This window comes from Eumetopias jubatus, unplaced genomic scaffold, assembly GCF_037043125.1.
Source record: "Eumetopias jubatus isolate StellerSeaLion01/CBP00866 unplaced genomic scaffold, mEumJub1_p1.0 scaffold_11, whole genome shotgun sequence".
Lineage (NCBI taxonomy): Eukaryota > Metazoa > Chordata > Mammalia > Carnivora > Otariidae > Eumetopias > Eumetopias jubatus.
The window spans coordinates 94,416,348-94,434,797 of record NW_028274817.1 but is presented as its reverse complement, the minus strand read 5'-3'; the positions used below and the strand labels follow the sequence as shown (position 1 = coordinate 94,434,797).

Sequence of the window (18,450 nt, the reverse complement as noted above, 5' to 3'; positions counted from 1 at the left end):
ACTTGCTCATGAATCCTCATCTCAAGGTCTGTCTGCTTCAAGGGAACCCAGCCTAAGATGGGAGGCATGTCCAGAATACAATTGCCAGCCAAGCACTGTGGTCCTTTCCAAAGCAAAGGGAGAAGGAGCCTCAGACCCCTTTAGGACATCTTACAGTTGGCTGATGTCCTTTATTCGATACTCCCTTAGAACTATTTCAGTGTATCGGTTAGTACTTCCTGTGACACCCTGACTGTGTAAGACAGTTTTAAATTGAGAAATGTCTATTCTAAATCTATCTCACTCTGTGAGGGATGGTTAGGATTATCGGAAGGGGGAATGAAAATACCTATTGGCCTCTACACCAGATGCTTTATAAATAGATAGTCTTGCATTTGAGAGCCTATGAGTAATGTGTGTGTGTGTGTGTGTGTGTGTGTGTGTGTGTGTGTGTGTGTGTTTGTATTTTGCAGAATCCTGAAGGAGGCCTGTATGTGGCTGTGACCCGGCTGGCCGGCATCACTGGTATTGTGATCACACTGTGCCTCATATTAATTATCACCTCCTCCACCAAAACCATCCGGAGGTCTTATTTTGAAGTGTTTTGGTACACACACCATCTTTTTGTGATCTTCTTCATTGGTCTCGCCATCCACGGAGCTGAGTGAGTGTTTAATCTCTGAGGTCAAGTATTTTAAATCCAGGTGTGATGCTGTTAGAGGCACAGTGACCTCTTTGTCTGTGTGTGGTCAGACTCTCTGCTGGGGGGATATGAGGGGACATCAGAGGTCAGTTGGATAGAGGCCACTCAGCAGCATTTTCGTTTATTGCACCTGATTAATAGCAATTATTTCTGTAGTAATTTAACAATAGCTGTTATTAATGCAGTTAATTCTAGCAAGCTTGAAAATACACCAACGTTTGAGTACCTCTCCAAGTGTGTAAAACATGTTAAGGGTGCTGGAAGGGTCTTGGATGTCTGCAGTGATGTTTCTTATGGCTTAATCACTAGTAAATTAGACAAACTCCCAAACTAGAGGGGCTAAATTAATCAGGTGAAAGGGTTTGCTGTAGTTTGATGAGCTTTGATTCAAGCTGGACATGTATTGATTGCCTACTGTGTATGAGGACTGGTCTCCGGCACGGTGGGGAATACTAGGAGGAAAAATACATGATTATTGCCTTCCAGCATTCTAATACAATAAAGGTAAGAGCTCACTTCTAGGGGCACCTGGGTGGCTCGGTCTTTAAGCGTCTGCCTTCGGCTCAGGTCATGGTCCCAGGGTCCTGGGATCGAGCCCCGCATCGGGTTCCCTGCTCCGCGGGAAGCCCGCTTCTCCCTCTCCCACTCCCTCTGCTTGTGTTCCCTCTCTCGCTGTGTGTCTCTCTCTGTCGAATAAATAAGTAAAATCTTTTTTTTTTTTTTTTTTTAAAGAGCTCACTTCTATTGAGCACTCATTATGGACGTGAAATGTTTCTTTTAGGTAGAGATCCTCTTACATCCCCATTTCCTAGGGAAATTGTAGACAAGGAAACAAGCTAACAAAGGTAAACTATGTAGCCCAAGTCAGCCAGTTTGTAAGTGGCATAGCTGGGATTGGGGCCCAGGTGGTCTCAGGCAGGCCGCGACAAATACTCTCATAGAGACTCACAGTGCCTGCATGTGTGGTTGGGACAGTTTGTCTTACTGGAAATCCTATTTAATACCAGTTTTCCCTTTTATGCTGTTTCACACCAGCTGACTCTCCCACCTGCACACAAAAGTAGGCTTGGGGAAGTCCCCTGGTGGGTTTGGGGCTCCACATAACTAAGCATCAAGAGAGCACCTGCTCAAAGCTCAGTGACTGTGCTGGGAGCCAAGTTGGCCTGGAGGTGACTAAGACCTGAGTGTGAAAAGGGGAAAGGGCAGGAAGATGCAGCATTGGGCAACCACTTGTATGCATTCTTGATTGACCTGCTGACTCTGACCCCTGATCAACTCTTTCTAAGCACTGAAGAATCTGTGTAGGCCAAGAATCTCTTGACTCTCCTAAAGCAATTGAGTATCTTTAAATGGGATTTGATCATAAGCCAGCTGTTTCAGGGAATCCTAGAGACAAAAAATGAATCTCTTCCCCTCTCTAGTTTAGTACTTCTACTGCTTTATGCTTGTATAGTTTCACAACTATGCATTTTCCTTTGGAGCAGGCAGACGAGGTATATTTGCCCCACTCTCCATCTGAAGAGAATCTGCTACTTACACTGGTTGGCTGATTGCTCACAGTCTCATGGCCTTGGCAGCAGCAGCTGAACTGGGATTAAAATCCAGGTTTCCTGACTTCTGGTCCTTGCACTGAGAAGAGGGGAGAATCCAATTTTGTTTTGTCTCCCTTACTCCCCATGTGAACTTGGGCCTTAGGAATTTTGACAATTATCATTTGTTGGACTCTTACTTTGTGTTGACATATCTTATGCATCAGGCCAATTGATCACTAAAATACACCTTTAATTAGGTGTTATTATACCTATTTTACAACTGCAGAAACCGAGATTCAGAAGAAGTTAAATAACTTGCCCAAGGCCACCAAACTAGCAAGGGGTCGACCTGGGATTTGAAACCAAGGCTGTCTGACACAGGCCCAAAATTGTTTTCTCCAAATCATTCTGCTTCTAAGTTACTAGTTTCTCTAAGCCTCGGTGTTCTCATGTGTCAAATGGGGGTGCCAATACGTACCATTCAGGCTTGTTATGAGGATCAACCGAGATAATTTGTGTGGAGTAACTTTACCCAGGCCAGGCACATAGTAGATTCTCAGTACATGGTAACTCTCTGCCCCAAGGCCTAGGGATAGAAAAGGATGGTTAACAGCCTTGAATTAAAACATTCACAGAATATACCAAGTGGCACAAGAAATGTTAGGTCCCCCATACAACTATTACAAAGGGGGCCTTCTGTGTCTCTTCTTAGTATATATTCTGAAGACCCTGTCATTTATGTTCCTTGAGGTCAGGAACATGACTTACCTGACTTTGTGCCCCCCTTCCTCTGTTCCCAGTAAACCCACATTGTCTTGTGTGTTAGCAGTTGCTCAACTGAAATGTATGGAATCGAAATGAATGTGCTCTGAGCGCTTCCAAGGACGCACCATTAGTGTTGATATCTGTGAGAATGTCATAATCCCCACAAAGTCTCCTTAAACTGATTTCAACCCTTTCGGTTTACTTTAGACAATTTTGGAACAACAAATGAAGTGCTTGGACTAAGCCTCAGAGCTACTGTGTGTGATGGTATGGGCTGTCAACCACACAGGGTGCCTGTCCGTGGGGCGTAAACTTCGCCCATGCTTTGCTCACCAAGCTCTTTGCTTCTAGGACTGTCCTCACAGAGGGGGCATCTTTTTGTAATTTGCACAAAGACACTGTATGGGCGAGTACTTGCTCTGTTAGATTTGCAGTTTTCCTGTTTTTGTCTGTTTGTTTATAAATGAAAATAATACTCGAAACAGAAGCACAAATGCTCCCTTTAAGAAAACATGTACTGTTGATCCAAAACTTACATATTCTTTGTGTCATTGTACATATGTTTTTTTATATTGCTGAAGAAGACATATTTCCTTTCCCTTCCTCAAATCTACTCAGAGGGGTCAATGAGATATTACTGTTAAGTGGTAAGTATAGGATCCATACTAGAATACTTGAAATATGCCCAGATTCTCTAAAAACTAAGAACTTAACTTCTTGCTACTAAATGGTCTGGACTTACATTTCCTCCCCAGGCGAATCGTTCGCGGGCAGACCCCACAGAGTTTAAAGGAACACTGCCCTAAAGAATGTGGCAAAGACCCCTCAACTTGGGGAAAAACAAAAGAATGCCCAATCCCACAGTTCTCTGGGAACCCTCCTATGGTATGTACAGTTCATTGTTACTATTACAATTTCATTACCAACAATCTTCCAATTGTGTCTAAGAAATATGTACAAATGTCATAGAGCTATCCATTACGAATGCCATGGAACTGCTAGAATGTTGTAAGTATCTACTTTTTTCTGCTATACTTATTGTCTAGAATTATTTTTTTGAAAGGTAAGGATTGCATTGGTCTATTATGAACATCTTGATATAAAACTTGGAAAAGCATTGTTTTTGAAAGTGCTGTTGGGGTTCAAGAAATTCCATCTCTTCTCTTCTGGATGTGAGGGCCACAATAATACCAGTTAATGGTTTCCAGAGGGATTCCATTCTAAGCTGAGTTGGATAGCTCAGATAATCACTTATAAGGAACTAAGAGCCTTTTCAGATACCAGGAAGTAAGACTTTCTATTCAGCTTTCAAAGCTGGGAAGGAAATTATGAAGTAACATATAGGGCTGCCCTTAAGCATCAGGAGGCCGTGTCTACACCACATAAAGGACGCTGGACAGCCAGGTTTGTACCAACGCAAGAGGATGGCAAGGTTGACCAAGGGAAAACATGGTAGAATATTCACCTTCTGTTGGGAGCTCCTCTTGCATGCTCTGCAAAGTTCCATTTTGTGTATTCTCAATATGCCTGCTCCATTGAGTGAGAAGTGGGCCTTGTGTTCTTCATATTTTTTCCTCCATTAGCAAGCAGTGTACTTTATTGGTTACCATGCTAAGCCCTGGTATAAAGCTAGGCAAAAATCAACGTTGGTACAGGGCTTCTGAACAGGATTAGTATTTTTTTAAGCACAGTATAATGTAAAGTCAAATGTCGCACCCCATTGCCTCCTTTCTTTTTTCCTACTGTCTTAACGTAGGAGTTTTCTTCCTCTAAGACACAGTCTGCTGTCCAGGGACTTAGCATCTTTAAGCATCCTTGCTCATTAATGAAAGCAACCAGATGTATCAATGAACTGCCCCCACTACATGCACACATCAATAGAAAGGATAAAAAAAGAACCGAATTGCAGGTCCTCTTATGGGTTAGGGGAAAGCACATTTCCTTGAAGACAGCTGGAATCAAGGTACTACGATCTTAACAGGCATCTACCGCAAAGGAGCTTCTGGGTTTCTGGGATTAGAGGCGATGTCCAAGACCTCACTCCATTTGATGGAGCCCCATTGTGGCGCCCAGGAAATAGATGGATGGTGCCATGCTATTTTAAAAACCTGTCCCATGAAAACAAAGGCCAGCAGCAGAATAATTCTGACTTTCAGGGCAGATAGTCTTCAACTTTGGTGGAAGGTGGGGACATTCAGGTGCTCTCAACTTCCAATCTGCGGTTTTTTCAAAACATTTAATAGAAAGATCATATGTGAGACTGTAGGAAGCCCTTTGTGATTTCTTTTTCTTTCTTGCAATCCATTCTGAAATGCCATCCTTTAAATGATATCGCCTCCTAAAGCTCTTTACTACTTCAGGTATTAAACTAGGAACCTAACTGACTGAGTCCCAGGATGGATCTGTTTATCCTAAAGGTTTTCATATAGCCAATAATACTACAGGGTAATTCCAGTGTTGTGAAACACTGAAGATTCTGATGAGAGAGGAATCTAAAGAAATCTGAAAATCTTTGGGCTTGTTCCTCTTCAGCAGGTGCATTGCATAGCTCCTAGAACTTACCAGGATATTGGAGAAACAGCTAAATTCTTGCATGAAATTTTTTATCTTGCAAAAGATTAAGCTTTGACTACATGATTGAGAGAAAGCAGCTGCAATGTTGCATTAAAAAAAATATGGTGTTGTTGAAATGCTATCCTTAAAAGAAATGTTAATTCTGAAACTAATCTTGCTCTGCTGTAGGGTTACTGCAACTGCTGTTGCGACACCGGGAGGAAATCCCATTCTTGTGGGCAGTTCCTCTTGGGAGAGTCTTATACTGTAGATAAAGTTCCCCGGTGTGGCCAAAGGAGAATGCTCATTTCTATTGGCTCAAAACTTTAACTTTCGATATTTTTCATGCATTCTGTTGTATGAGAAATTTATGAATCGGATATCAGATATTTAAACAAGCCTACAAAGATTAACTTGACTTCTAAAATGTTTTGTTCCCATTAATCTTATATTAGCTATTACCCCTTAATACATCATGTTTTCATTTTTTGTTCTGATTACAGACGTGGAAATGGATAGTGGGTCCCATGTTTCTGTATCTCTGTGAGAGGTTGGTACGGTTTTGGCGATCTCAACAGAAGGTGGTCATCACCAAGGTATTGTCTGGTTTAGTAATTACTAGTAGCATCTAACTATATCATGGACAAGTTTACCCAAGTTCTCTGTAGCATTGATCAGAGTTTTCACTCGGTTTCTTTTGATTAAATGTAGAGCAGAGAGAAGACCTACAGTTGAATTCAGTCAGTATACTTAGCTTGATAATCAAATGGTTGGACCTTTTAACTGGGGCAAGTACAAGTTAACATTTTTTGTTGAGAAATGAAGCTGACGGTTTTGTGTACATGAATCTCTCTCTCTCTCTCTCTCTCTCTCAGTGTGTGTGGGGGGGGGAGAGAGAGAAAGAGAGAGAGAGAAGGAGCATACCATGATGAATGTGAGCAGGTTAGAGTGAAGAAGCAAAGCACATGAGTTCAAAAGGGTACACACTGAGCCTTAAAATACTCAGATGCTAAAAGAACCAGAGAGCCAAGGGCAGGTCTGATTGAGGTTGAGGTAGTTTTCCAGGTCTCCCTTTACCTCCTTTTCTGTGCTGTGTATGTAATCACAGAATATCAGAGTTGGAGGACCCAAAGTCTCAAGGAGGTTAGTAACCAAACTGCATCTAGAATCGAGTCTGCTGACTCCAGGTATATGGTGGCTCCCCGCCTCCTTCTGTGCTGCTTCTCATTACTAACTAAATAAATATCCAATTCAATAAATAGAAATAGAAACTCCTGGTTATAGTTCCAGGAAACAAGAGACAAAACTAGTTTTATCAAATAAAATTGAATTCAACTCAATACAGTTCAAAAAGTGTTTACTAAAACCCTGGTATGGGCTATTCTTGCAAAACACATGAATTCTTCCTGCCCTCCACCCTAGCTTTTCTTTCTTGGCATCTGTGGAAGGCCAGAGGAAAGTCAGTCCAGCTGGCACTGGAAATCTTGAAATATAGGAAGCTACAGCAGTTCTCCTTTTATGATACTTATACTGTATTAGAAGAAAAAGCCCACAGAAGAGCAAAAATGGCTGCCACAGAATTTCCCTTACTAGGCTAGACCTGACTAAGCAGGCAAGCATTTCCCTTGAACATATTTTAAAGGCAAATCTGTTTTCCTGTGGAGAAAATAGATACTCATTTTCTTCTCATAAAAACAGATACTCATTTTCTTCTCAAAAAAAAAAAAAAGAAGGTGTCATCCAAAAGTATGCCAGTGTCAATTCTGCCAGTGCATTTTATTTAGTTTAATCCCAATTTCACCTGTGGCAGCAAAATTGCAAAAGGGGGAAAAGAATGTTTTCACCATACAAAATTGCCACATGGTGAACATCATTTTCAAAATAATTTTCGTCGATTTTTGTTTTGTTTTGTTTTCCAAAATGAAGCTTTAAGATTCTTTATTTCCATGATGGAAGGACGTTGGGTACTGCTTTATTATTTAAGATGGAGTGAAATCACAGGTTTTGGAAATGTTTGGCAATATTTATCGAAAGGATTGCCCATCTTACCCCTCCTCACTCACGGAAAGAAAAGCTCGACACTATCAGTCAACATTTAGGGAGCTCCTATTTTGTTTCTGTTGATTTTTCATTGCCCTGATGTCCCTTGGTCTGTTTTTCAGTTGTACATAGAAAGTCCTGGGTATCTCAGGAATCGTCCCAGAAACAGTGTATTGCTGTCTGTATTGTAATGACAGTTTTTCATTGTGCTGCTTTGTTTCTTAAAATTATTTACCACCTCACCAGCTGATGGATGTTTGGACTGTTTCCAATTGTTTGCTGTTCTAAACAAAGCTGTGACGAACACTTGTACACATGGAGAATGAGGAAGGCAATGGGTGGGGGGGGGCTGGCTTTGGGAGAGCTGGTGTCTTAGGCTGGACTCCTTGGCAAAGACTCTGAGACAGAGAATTGCAGACAGAAGGTTGACTGGGGCATGTTCTCAGGAGATGAACCTGTAAAAAGAAAGACGGTCAGAATCAGGGAGGAAATGAATGACCCTCACTCAGTTGCCACTGCAGCCTCAGCTGATCCTACAGGGAGTGTGGGGGTTGGGATGACATCTGGGAGTTGGCAGGCCGTGGGCTCCAGCTGAGGGCAAGTCGCCACGAGAGACACGTCTGCTCGAGGAAATGCCTCGTTGGGCCTGAAGAGGGGATGTGGGTGGGGCATCTTAGCTCAGCCTTTCGTCCATGTGGACACTGAAAAGGCAAGTATTTGGGGAAAGTGTAGTTTCCAGAGACACGTTTTGTTCCGTAGGTGGTCACTCACCCTTTCAAAACCATTGAGCTACAGATGAAGAAGAAGGGATTCAAGATGGAGGTGGGACAATACATTTTTGTCAAGTGCCCCAAGGTGTCCAGGCTGGAGTGGCACCCTTTCACACTGACCTCCGCCCCTGAGGAAGACTTCTTTAGCATCCATATTCGTATCGTTGGGGACTGGACAGAAGGACTTTTCAATGCTTGTGGCTGTGATAAGCAGGAGTTTCAGGATGCTTGGAAACTACCTAAGTAAGTGCAAAGCGCATACTTACGGAAGTGTACGAGTTCAGGAAAAATGTCACCAAATAGTTCCCCTTTTCCCATCTCTCACTACACTGTTTCCTGGGTCTGAGCAAACACACAAGTTCTACAAATATAGGTACCTATCTCGGTGTTCCCCATTTTATGTATGTGGTGCGTTTAGGCATATACTAATAAATCTTGTGTGAAATATAAAGTGTTTGAAACATATTAATAATGAATATTCCCAAATTCCTTTAAATGTGTAAGGGTCAAGGCCAAGGTGTATTAGCTTTTCTAACAAACGAAGTTATAGTGTATCAAAGATATTCTTAAAATTTAATTGACATATGTCATTTGAGGGTAAATGCCAAAAATTATTCGCTTTGCCCCCTTCTTCCCACATGTTTGAGATGGTGCCAGGCACTTAGTAGATGCTAAAGAAAAGCTTGTTGATTGACTCAATGAATAGACAAATGAAAAGTGAAGATATTAAATTTACAAGATGCTATGACAGAAAATTCTCACTTTACTTCAGTGTGCAATGTGAGCAGGAATTTCAGCTGTGGGATGCCCTGGCAAGAGGTACAGGTGTATGTGTGTGTGAGTGTGTGCGGTAGGTGGAAGGGTGGAGAGATGAAAAAAGTACCCCTGAGAGTTACCAAATGTTTTCAGTTAGCTAAAACTTCCTCTTCTTACTACCAACCACTATGTTGACACCAAGTGGGTTATTTGAAAGCCATTTCATAGAAGAAAGTGCCCCAGAGATACATTGTCCCAGTTTGATGTGACATATTGCACACCCCCAGTAATAAGCTGTGCCCCATCCTACTCTGCAGTGCAAGGTAGCTCTCTAACCACCTCCTCACACGCTTCCCTCCAGGATAGCTGTGGATGGGCCCTTTGGCACAGCCAGTGAAGATGTGTTCAGTTACGAGGTGGTGATGTTAGTGGGAGCAGGGATCGGGGTCACACCCTTTGCATCCATTCTCAAGTCCGTCTGGTATAAATATTGCAACAACGCCACCAATCTGAGGCTCAGAAAGGTAAGTCCCTTCGTTTTTTCAGAGGGCTTGCTTGGGGCAGTCACCACACTCTGCCGAGTGAAGCGTGAGAGAGCCTTCAGGGCAGAGACTGATGGGGACCAAAGGAAATGGAGACAAGTTCCGGGTGGTTTCAGAGAGACAGACTTCTCATAAAATGGCTATTTGATAAGTCACATGTACTTGTATATAAACAGGTCTATTACTGCAAGTAATATACTGCACTTGTATAGCGTTAGGAGAAATTGGGAAGAAAGGAAGTGGGGACAGAAAGTGTGGACAACCCCAACTCAGCAGCTGCCCTTTTGGTGGATTCTCTTCCAATATTTTCTCATATTCTTTGAAAGTTGTAAATATTGAGTATATATACTTTCATGACCTGCTTTCAGAAAAAACATAGTGTTTTTTCAGTGTTGTCACAGGCTTTATGATGATCCTTTTTAATGATTCCTTTATGTTCCATGGAGAGGATACAGAATAATTTTTCTATCGTCCTTTATTAGATATTGAGATTGATTCCTTTTCCAGTCCCCCAGTAATTTTTTTTTTTTTTGCAAGGAGAGGGCAGGAGACACGTCCTTTCATGAAACTTTTACTTACTTTCTTTTAAAAAAAAAACTTTATTTTATTATGTCATGTTAATCAGCATACATTACATCATTAGTTTTTGATGTAGTGTTCCATGATTCATTGTTTGCGTGTAATACGCAGGGCTCCATGCAGAACGTGCCCTCCTTAATACCCATCACCAGGCTAACACATCCCCCCACCCCCGTCCCCTCTAGAACCCTCAGTTTGTTTCTCAGAGTCCATAGTCTCTCTTGGTTTGTCTCCCCCTCTGATTTCCCCCCCTTTGTTTTTCCCCTCCTGCTATCTTCTTCTTTTTTTTTTTTAACATATATTGTATTATTTGTTTCAGAGGTACAGATCTGTGATTCAACAGTCTTGCACACTTCACAGCGCTCACCATAGCACATACCCTCCCCAGTGTCTATCACCCAGCCACCCCCTCCCTCCCACCCCCCACCACTCCAGCAACCCTCCGTTTGTTTCCTGAGATTAAGAATTCCTCATATCAGTGAGGTCATATGATACATGTCTTTCTCTGATTGACTTATTTCGCTTAGCATAATATCTTATGGGTATCTCCTCAGAATTAATTCCCAGGGCATTTTTTGGTCACGTGTAAATTTGGTTTCATTGCCTGATAAAGGACATCTTGCATAAAGCGTGAGTCATTCGAATAACTTTAGAGATAACCTCGAATAGGGACATTGAGCATACGGTGACTTTTTATTCTCCCTTTTCTCTCTTTACTATATGGAGGAGGTATGGGGAGAGTGGCTTTTTTCCTAGCAACTCAGGAATGTCCAGCATAGCAGGCAGCGAAGTAGTCCTGTGGTCGCCCCCTTAGCCTGGATCCCATTGGTCTTTCTGAGAGGAGGTACAAAGGAAGCCAGGGACTTGAGGTGGGCAAGAGCAGACCCGGAGGGAAAGTGGTGAGCTAATGTCGTTTTCCTTAGCCATGCCTTTCGGAGACCAGGCTCTTTATTTACTGCCCCACAGGGTGAAGGCCTGTGCAGGTTCATGTGAGCAGGCTTGTGAAATGTCCAGAGCTTTCTGAAAACCTGTGTTTCTAGGCGTTCTGAGCAGAAGGAAAAAGTTGGTGGGAGGGGAGGGTAGAAATCCATATGTCAATTCCGATGAAGCCCGTTTACATAGACTCTGTCTCATGATCTGTTGTTCTTGCAGATATACTTCTACTGGCTGTGCCGGGACACGCACGCCTTTGAGTGGTTTGCCGACTTGCTGCAGCTTCTAGAGACCCAGATGCAGGAGAGGAACAACGCCGGCTTCCTCAGCTATAACATCTATCTCACAGGCTGGGATGAGTCTCAGGTGAGGGCCAGATCCCAGCTCCGGGGTCCTCCCCACAGTGCCCGGGGCTGACTGACTGCCCTTTGTTTACCGGAGTGTTTTGTGTACCGTTTTTACCAAGAACAGTTGATGGAATTGGGTGATCCGGCCCGTTCACTCTCACTCAGTGTCCCCACATGTTCAGACTCTTGAGACCAGATTCAAAGGTCATATCTGTGGAACCAAAGAAGCCCACAAGGGAATAAGAGCCATGCCTTTGGCCTTATTAGACAGAGTCATGCTCCTACCAGGGGTCTTGAACCAGCTGGACAAGACGATCCACAGGGTAATGGGAAGAAAATATTAGCTGTCTTTCTCCCTCTCTTTATGCCTCTCTCTCTCTCTCTACCTCTGTCTTTGTATCTCTACACACACACACACATTCCTTTAATTTTATGTTTATGTGTCTTTTACAATATACACAATACATTTAGTAAGTAGTAATAATAACTGCTCATAGTTACTAAGCATATACCATGTGCTAGGTATTTTTATTAGTGTTTACATAGATTGTCTAATTCAATCCTTTACAAAAGCCCTATGAAGCAGCTACTGTTATTGTCCACACTTTACTGATAAGGAAGCCAAAGCCCAGAACAGGTTGGGTCATTTGTCCAAGGACACCCAACTAGTAAGAGGCAGAGGTAGAATGTTCCAGAGCCTGCACTCTTAGCAACTCCCACGAGTTCATGATTATCATTTATAAATAAATCAAAATGTATTTAATGAAAATGATATATGTGTGCATATGTGTATATGTATATAGCATATACATATGTATATATATGTGTGTAATCTAACATAATGCATAATACATAACACATTATATGCACACACACACACAGCCCTCCCTCCAGTGACATTTAACGATGAAAACATTCTACAATTTATAAGATAGCACCCCCCCCAACAAAGAATTATCTGGCCTCAAACGTCAAAAGTGCTCAAACTGAGAAACTCTGAAACAAGTTAATGATTCCTAGGGGGTAAAATCTTTCCTTTTTTTTTTTTAAAGATTTTATTTGAGAGAGAGCACAAGCCAAGGGGAGAGGCAGAGGGAGAAGCAGACTCCCCGCCAAGCAGGGAGCCCGATGGGGGGCTCGATCCCAGGACCCCGGGATCATGACGTGAGCCGAAGGCAGACGCTTAACCGACTGAGCCACCCAGGCGCCCCTAAAATCTTTCTAAATAAGCAAACATCAGTGATTTGGCCTGGAAGCAGCACAAGCAGCATGAGCTCCCCCTGCGTGAGGAGCTAAGGCAAGAGCCTCTGCCTGCCCCTGGCTGGTGTCTCAGCTGTCCAGAGCCACTCACTGCCTCCTCCACCCCGGGCATCTTTCACACACACCTTGGACTGTGAAAACTGACTCTTCTTTTGGGTTTTGGTGTACTGATTATCACAGGTCCTCCAAGTCTTAGAAGAGTCTTATCGCATGTAGATACAAGAACCTATGACCATGAACATTGCTGCTCCACAAAAAGGGATTTTAAGAGCCATTTCTGCAATTTGAAAACAAAACAACAACAAATCTTGATAAAAAACGAAACTCGGGAAAAAAATCTATAAAATATAAATTACTTTGCAGTTTTATTATTTAAAAAGCCAGACACAGTTTTTTAAATGAGAAATTTATTTGCATTGAAAAAATAACTGTTTTGCTTTACAAAACTGGTCCCTACAGGATTATTAAACCACAGTTGTCACCCTTCTTAACCTCCTCCATCCCCATCATCCATCCCCTGGCCGGTGAATTTAAAATCTGATTCAAGTTTTAAATAAATTTAATCAACCACTTTTATGAAAAATATCTGTTGTTTGAACCAAGGCCCCCTAGAACGGTAGCAGAAAACAACATGTGACTATGTATACACACACGCACACACACACACACACACACACACACTAGCTTTAGGCTTGATTTGTTGTCTCATTATGTTGCCAAAATATGACTGCACTTTAATCTGTGGTTGTTTTAGTTCTTAGCGATTCTCCTAAAGGAGTGGGAGTCTATTAGGGTGAAGAGAGAAAGTCACATGTAGAACGGAGAGAAAAACAGTGAGACAGAATTTAAATCCTACCCACACCCTCAACGCCCGACGCCAAGTGTTGCCAGTCTGCAGTCTTCCCACATCCTCGCATCCCACTTCCCTCCCTTGCTCTCAGATATTTGTGTCTCTCCTGCGGCATTCATGATACCCTATTCTACAAATAGGATTATTCACGTTCACACTTCAAGGTCTGCCCTTCTAGATTGTAAATTGCCCGAGGAGACCCAGTTTGTTCATCTTCGTGTACCTTCTAACCTTCAAATATATATATGATTAGAATGGGTAGTGAGAGCTTGACCTGTGAGATACGTAAAAATAGCTGTTTTTCTTACAGAATGTCTCTTTTTGTGAATTCATGTCCTTTCCCACAGGCCAATCACTTTGCTGTACACCATGACGAGGAGAAAGACGTGATCACAGGCCTGAAACAAAAGACCTTGTATGGACGGCCCAACTGGGATAACGAATTCAAGACAATTGCAAGTCAACACCCAAAGTAAGGAGTCCCCCACCAAGGTGTTCTTGAGGCTCACGGTCTGCCGAAAGCGGCAGCTCCCAAACACAGCTAGATTTGTATATTCCGAAAACTAAAATACCTAGATTACTATATTCACACCCAATAAAAGGTTCTAGATACCTATGAATTTACGAGGGAGGCCTTAGATCACAGCAAAATTACCTGGAGAGTTATTATAAACAAAGATGCTCGGGGTGCCCCTCACTTCTGCCTTTCTGAACCCTGCTCCTCCCAAGTGGGGCCATAACTCAGTTCTTTTCTTTCAGCTCCTAAATCTCACTGGCGTATCTACTTCTTTTAATTCAATATGATTTAGACTTTTATCATTAAGGAGATACCATCCCCACTTTCAGTTTTAGTTTTTGGGTCTAAAATCATAAGTTGCCAGACATCCTAAGTTCCTTTCTGCCTTCATTAAAGCTTTACCCATTCTGGAAGTTTGAGGGGATCCTTTCTTTTGCTAGAACACATGATAGACTCAAGAAATCACCACAAATATACCCTTCACGCCTCTGCTTTTTACCCTTTAATGAGCATATGAATCACTTGGGGATCCTTTCACAATGCAAATGCTGATTTAGTAGGTCTTGGGTGGGACTTGAGAATCTACATTTTTTTTAAAGATTTTATTTATTTATTTATTTGAGAGAGAGAGAGAGAGAGAGAGAGAGCGCATGATCAGGGGGAGGAGCAGAGGGAGAAGGAGAAGCAGACTCCCCACTGAGTGGGGCTCAATCCCAGGACCCTGAGATCATGACCTAAGCTGAAGGCAGGAGCCTAACCGACTGAGCCACCCAGGCGCCCTGAGAATCTACATTCTTAAAAAGCTGAGTAGGAGGCTACTGGTCTGGGACCACACCTTGAGGAACTAGACTTTAGAGTCTAAAACAGAGAGGGATGAAGCCCCACCCAGCTGTTGTCAGGGTCGGTGAACCAAAAGCAGATTTGTTCCTGATTTCTAGATGCTGGAGAGGGTTTAGGGATATGGAGCCCTGAAGGGAACTAGTCCACAGACTCACCACTTCACCACCATTTTCTCCGTGGCAGAGGTTTCTATAAACTCTCCTTGAGGGCTATTTCCCAGGGAAGTCAACTGCCTTTTGCAGCTGTCCCCACAAACAGGGCTGAACCACTCTCCCACAGGGTAATCTGAACACTGCCCATAGTGGAAAAGACAAAGGAGCAGGGGGGTGACTCTGCCCTAGAGCCTAAAATCAAGAGGAAATGCCCTCACGTGCTTTGTAGTCTGTCTCATCCAAAAGCCTGACACTGTTTTATTTTTCCTTTCTTTCCCCCAAAGTACCAGAATAGGAGTTTTCCTGTGCGGACCTGAAGCCTTGGCTGAAACCCTCAGTAAACAGTGCATCTCCAACTCTGAGTCTGGCCCCCGGGGAGTGCATTTCATTTTCAACAAGGAAAACTTCTAACTGGTCTCTTCCCAGGAGATCACTGTGGGTTATGCCACCAAGTACCTAACCCAATAATGCTAGATGATCATGTAAATTCCCCCCTTAAAAAAAGAGAGAGAGAAAATGAAACTATAAGGGGAAGGTTTTCCCTGAAAGGAGTGTTAAAGATTGTTTGATAGTGATAATTTGCATTTGTATGGGGCTTTATGGTTTTCAGAGCACTTTTACAAACTTGATTTCATGTTTTACTCACAATAATGCCAGAGAAAGGTAGGGCTAGGGTTCCTGGACTCAGTGTTTAGGATTTAAAAAAAAAAATAGGGACTCAAAACGGTGAAGTAACTTCCCGAAGATTATGAAGCGTGGACCAGATCTAGTCCATGCGGCCCCAGGTTTGGTGGTCTTTCTGTGATACCAGGCCACCTGGAAGTAGGTTCATATACTCCCCCAAAAAAGCAACAATCCAGGGAGTGACCATTCATTTTCCATCTTGTGTTATCTTTGTTATCATTGTTGTCATAGTGAATGAACTCTTCCAAATATTTAGTAGATAATATATGCCGAGAGGATTGAACATTTCAGAGGGTCAGGATGGCCATCGGAGCAGGCTCCAGCTTAGCTTTGCTAAGTAACGTATCACTTGGCATTTATAATGATGCTTGGCAGAGTGGATACTCGGTGAAAGTTTGTTGAATGAATGAATGAAAAGACATCTAGAACCATACAAGGCCCGGAGAGAAATAATTTAAAGCCTTAAACTAAGAATTGTGCCAAATATATATCTGATATGCCCAGCTGCTTTAAATAGCATCTACCCCTTGTTTTATTTAAATACACACACAAAAATGTGTATTTTTTGTGGCTCTTATTTGTGTGACTGCTGGTTTCTTGTTACATCATCATCATCATCATCATCATCATCATCAAATTTATGTCCTAGAAACCAAAATCCCCAGCTTACTGTGTAGGTATTGGATTCACACCCAGGAGAATGTTCTAGATATCCATGAGTTCAAGAAAGAGTCTCTAAATCACTGTTAGTGTGGCCAGAAACAGGGTTGTTGTTTTTTTTTTTCTTAGAGCCGCTCTTATTTCTGGAAACTAAAAATAGCTTTATTTGCCCTACCCTGTGGAGCCACAGATATTTAGAACTACTTAACTTTGGTAATGAGGAAGAAATGAGAAGAAAGCTGGGGGAAGGGCACAAGACTGGGTTAGGAGAAAAGGGGAGGGCAGGCGGAAAGAGAACAGGAGGCGAACGAGAGAAAGCAAAAAAGGCACAAGGGAAGGGGAGAGGTGGGGGTCTCACACTGGTCACTTTCCACCCCAGATTCCTTAGTCTTGTATGTATTGAATGTAATTGAAGGAGGCTTACACATGCTCATTTTATGTTGATTACATGTGGTATTGAATCTGAGATTCTGGCTGCAAATTTTGATGCTGGGTGGGCATATTCAGAGGACCAGGATGCAGTAGTAAGAACTCGGTTGTTCTCTCAGGACACGCAGGTCACTGCGGGTCCCTCCTGACAAGTCAGGCTTGCCGTGGGCATGTTGCCTCCCCAAAACGTCCCAGCAAGGCTTTTACTCGGAGAGACTTAGGTCCGGCCTGTTCACACTGCACCCCAGGTATCATCAGTTCATTCATTCACCAAATTTTTATTGTGCTATTACTCTGACTCAGGCTCTGGTGCTCACCGTCTCAATTCTTGCCACCAGAGCGTGAGCGAGAGGGGGAACCACAGTTCTAGGCGGCTGAGAACCTTGGCCTTCTCTAACCTCCGTGGCATAAGTAAAACCGACTCATCTGTTGCTCTGAAAGTGTGTGTCCAGGGTTTTTTTTTGTTTTGTTTTGTTTTTTACCTTGATGTGCCAACATAGTTACCAGAGCAGAGAGCCCTGCCCTGCCCTGTGCTAGCCTGGTTATGAAATGAGAAATGAGTGTAAGAGTGCTCGTCATTACTCCATTCTCCTCCCAAGCCGCCGGCTTTCAGCTGCCTGCAGAGTTCTTCTGGCTTCCAGGACTTAGCACCTAGTAACAGGTACTGAGAGCGTGATTAAGCATTGCTTTTAATCTCAAGGCTCAGAAGGCTTTTCTTAGTTCCCCTGCTTTTGCAATATTGCATTTATGAAATTTGCACACTTGTAGCTGTTGTATTTGAATAGTTTGGGGGGGGGCGGGGCCCTGGGAGACAATTTCTAGAAAGAACTAATAAAGCTGTGCTCGACTATTAAAACAAATGAGCTCTCTTGGTGTCTGTGTTATTGATCTTCTTCGTATTAAAGGGTAGATTCACATAGCAGAAATGTGCTCTGCTCCAGTGGGGCTGAGATTCTCTGTGTTTTTGCATGTGATGAGCCGAACGTGACATGATTTATGGGTTGGGAAGGGAAAACTGAGTACTGAGTCCAGTGCTCATGGCCTGGTGATCCTCATGGCACTGGTAGGAGACAAGAGTGTCACCTCACATTGGGGACAGAATCTCAGGCAAAGAAGCCGTAGTATGAGACCGTTTTTGTCCTTTTTTCCCCCACTTCCACTCGTTTTGTAGGCTCGAACTTTGCAGTTAGGTGTCATCAAATCAGATTGTGAATATATACATATGCTCATGGTTCAGTCTTGGCCATTGTTCTGAATGGGTCCATCAGTTAGGATCTGTACGGTCTAGAAAATGGGTAGACGTGTGGGCATGTGTTCTTCTGGGGGGGTCGGCCACAGGGGGAGCGGGAGAGGACAGCACCTGAAACAAATGTCGGTAAGAGAAATAGCTAACATTTAGCAAAACACCTTCGGCTAAGCCAAACATTCTACATACACTTCGGCTAATCCCTTAGGACACTGCAAGATAGCCATTTTATCCCAATTTTGTTGATAAAAAATTGAGGCTGAGGGACAGAGGACAAATGATCGGCACAAGCCATCTCACAACTAGTGTGTAA

The 18,450-nt window shown here is 42.9% G+C and overlaps 1 protein-coding gene across 1 annotated transcript in view; it reads left to right on the top strand.

Moving 5' to 3' along the window:
* The window catches only part of CYBB (cytochrome b-245 beta chain), a 33,875-nt gene extending 16,124 nt beyond the window's left edge, over positions 1-17,751 (top strand). Inside the window, exons 6-13 of the mRNA XM_028113354.2 lie at positions 453-643; positions 3,735-3,864; positions 6,036-6,128; positions 8,332-8,585; positions 9,460-9,622; positions 11,372-11,518; positions 13,957-14,081; positions 15,403-17,751. Coding sequence (XP_027969155.1) covers positions 453-643; positions 3,735-3,864; positions 6,036-6,128; positions 8,332-8,585; positions 9,460-9,622; positions 11,372-11,518; positions 13,957-14,081; positions 15,403-15,529 — 1,230 coding nt within the window. The 3' untranslated portion in view covers positions 15,530-17,751. The remainder of the gene's footprint in view (positions 1-452; positions 644-3,734; positions 3,865-6,035; positions 6,129-8,331; positions 8,586-9,459; positions 9,623-11,371; positions 11,519-13,956; positions 14,082-15,402) is intronic.
* Positions 17,752-18,450: the final 699 nt, after the last annotated feature.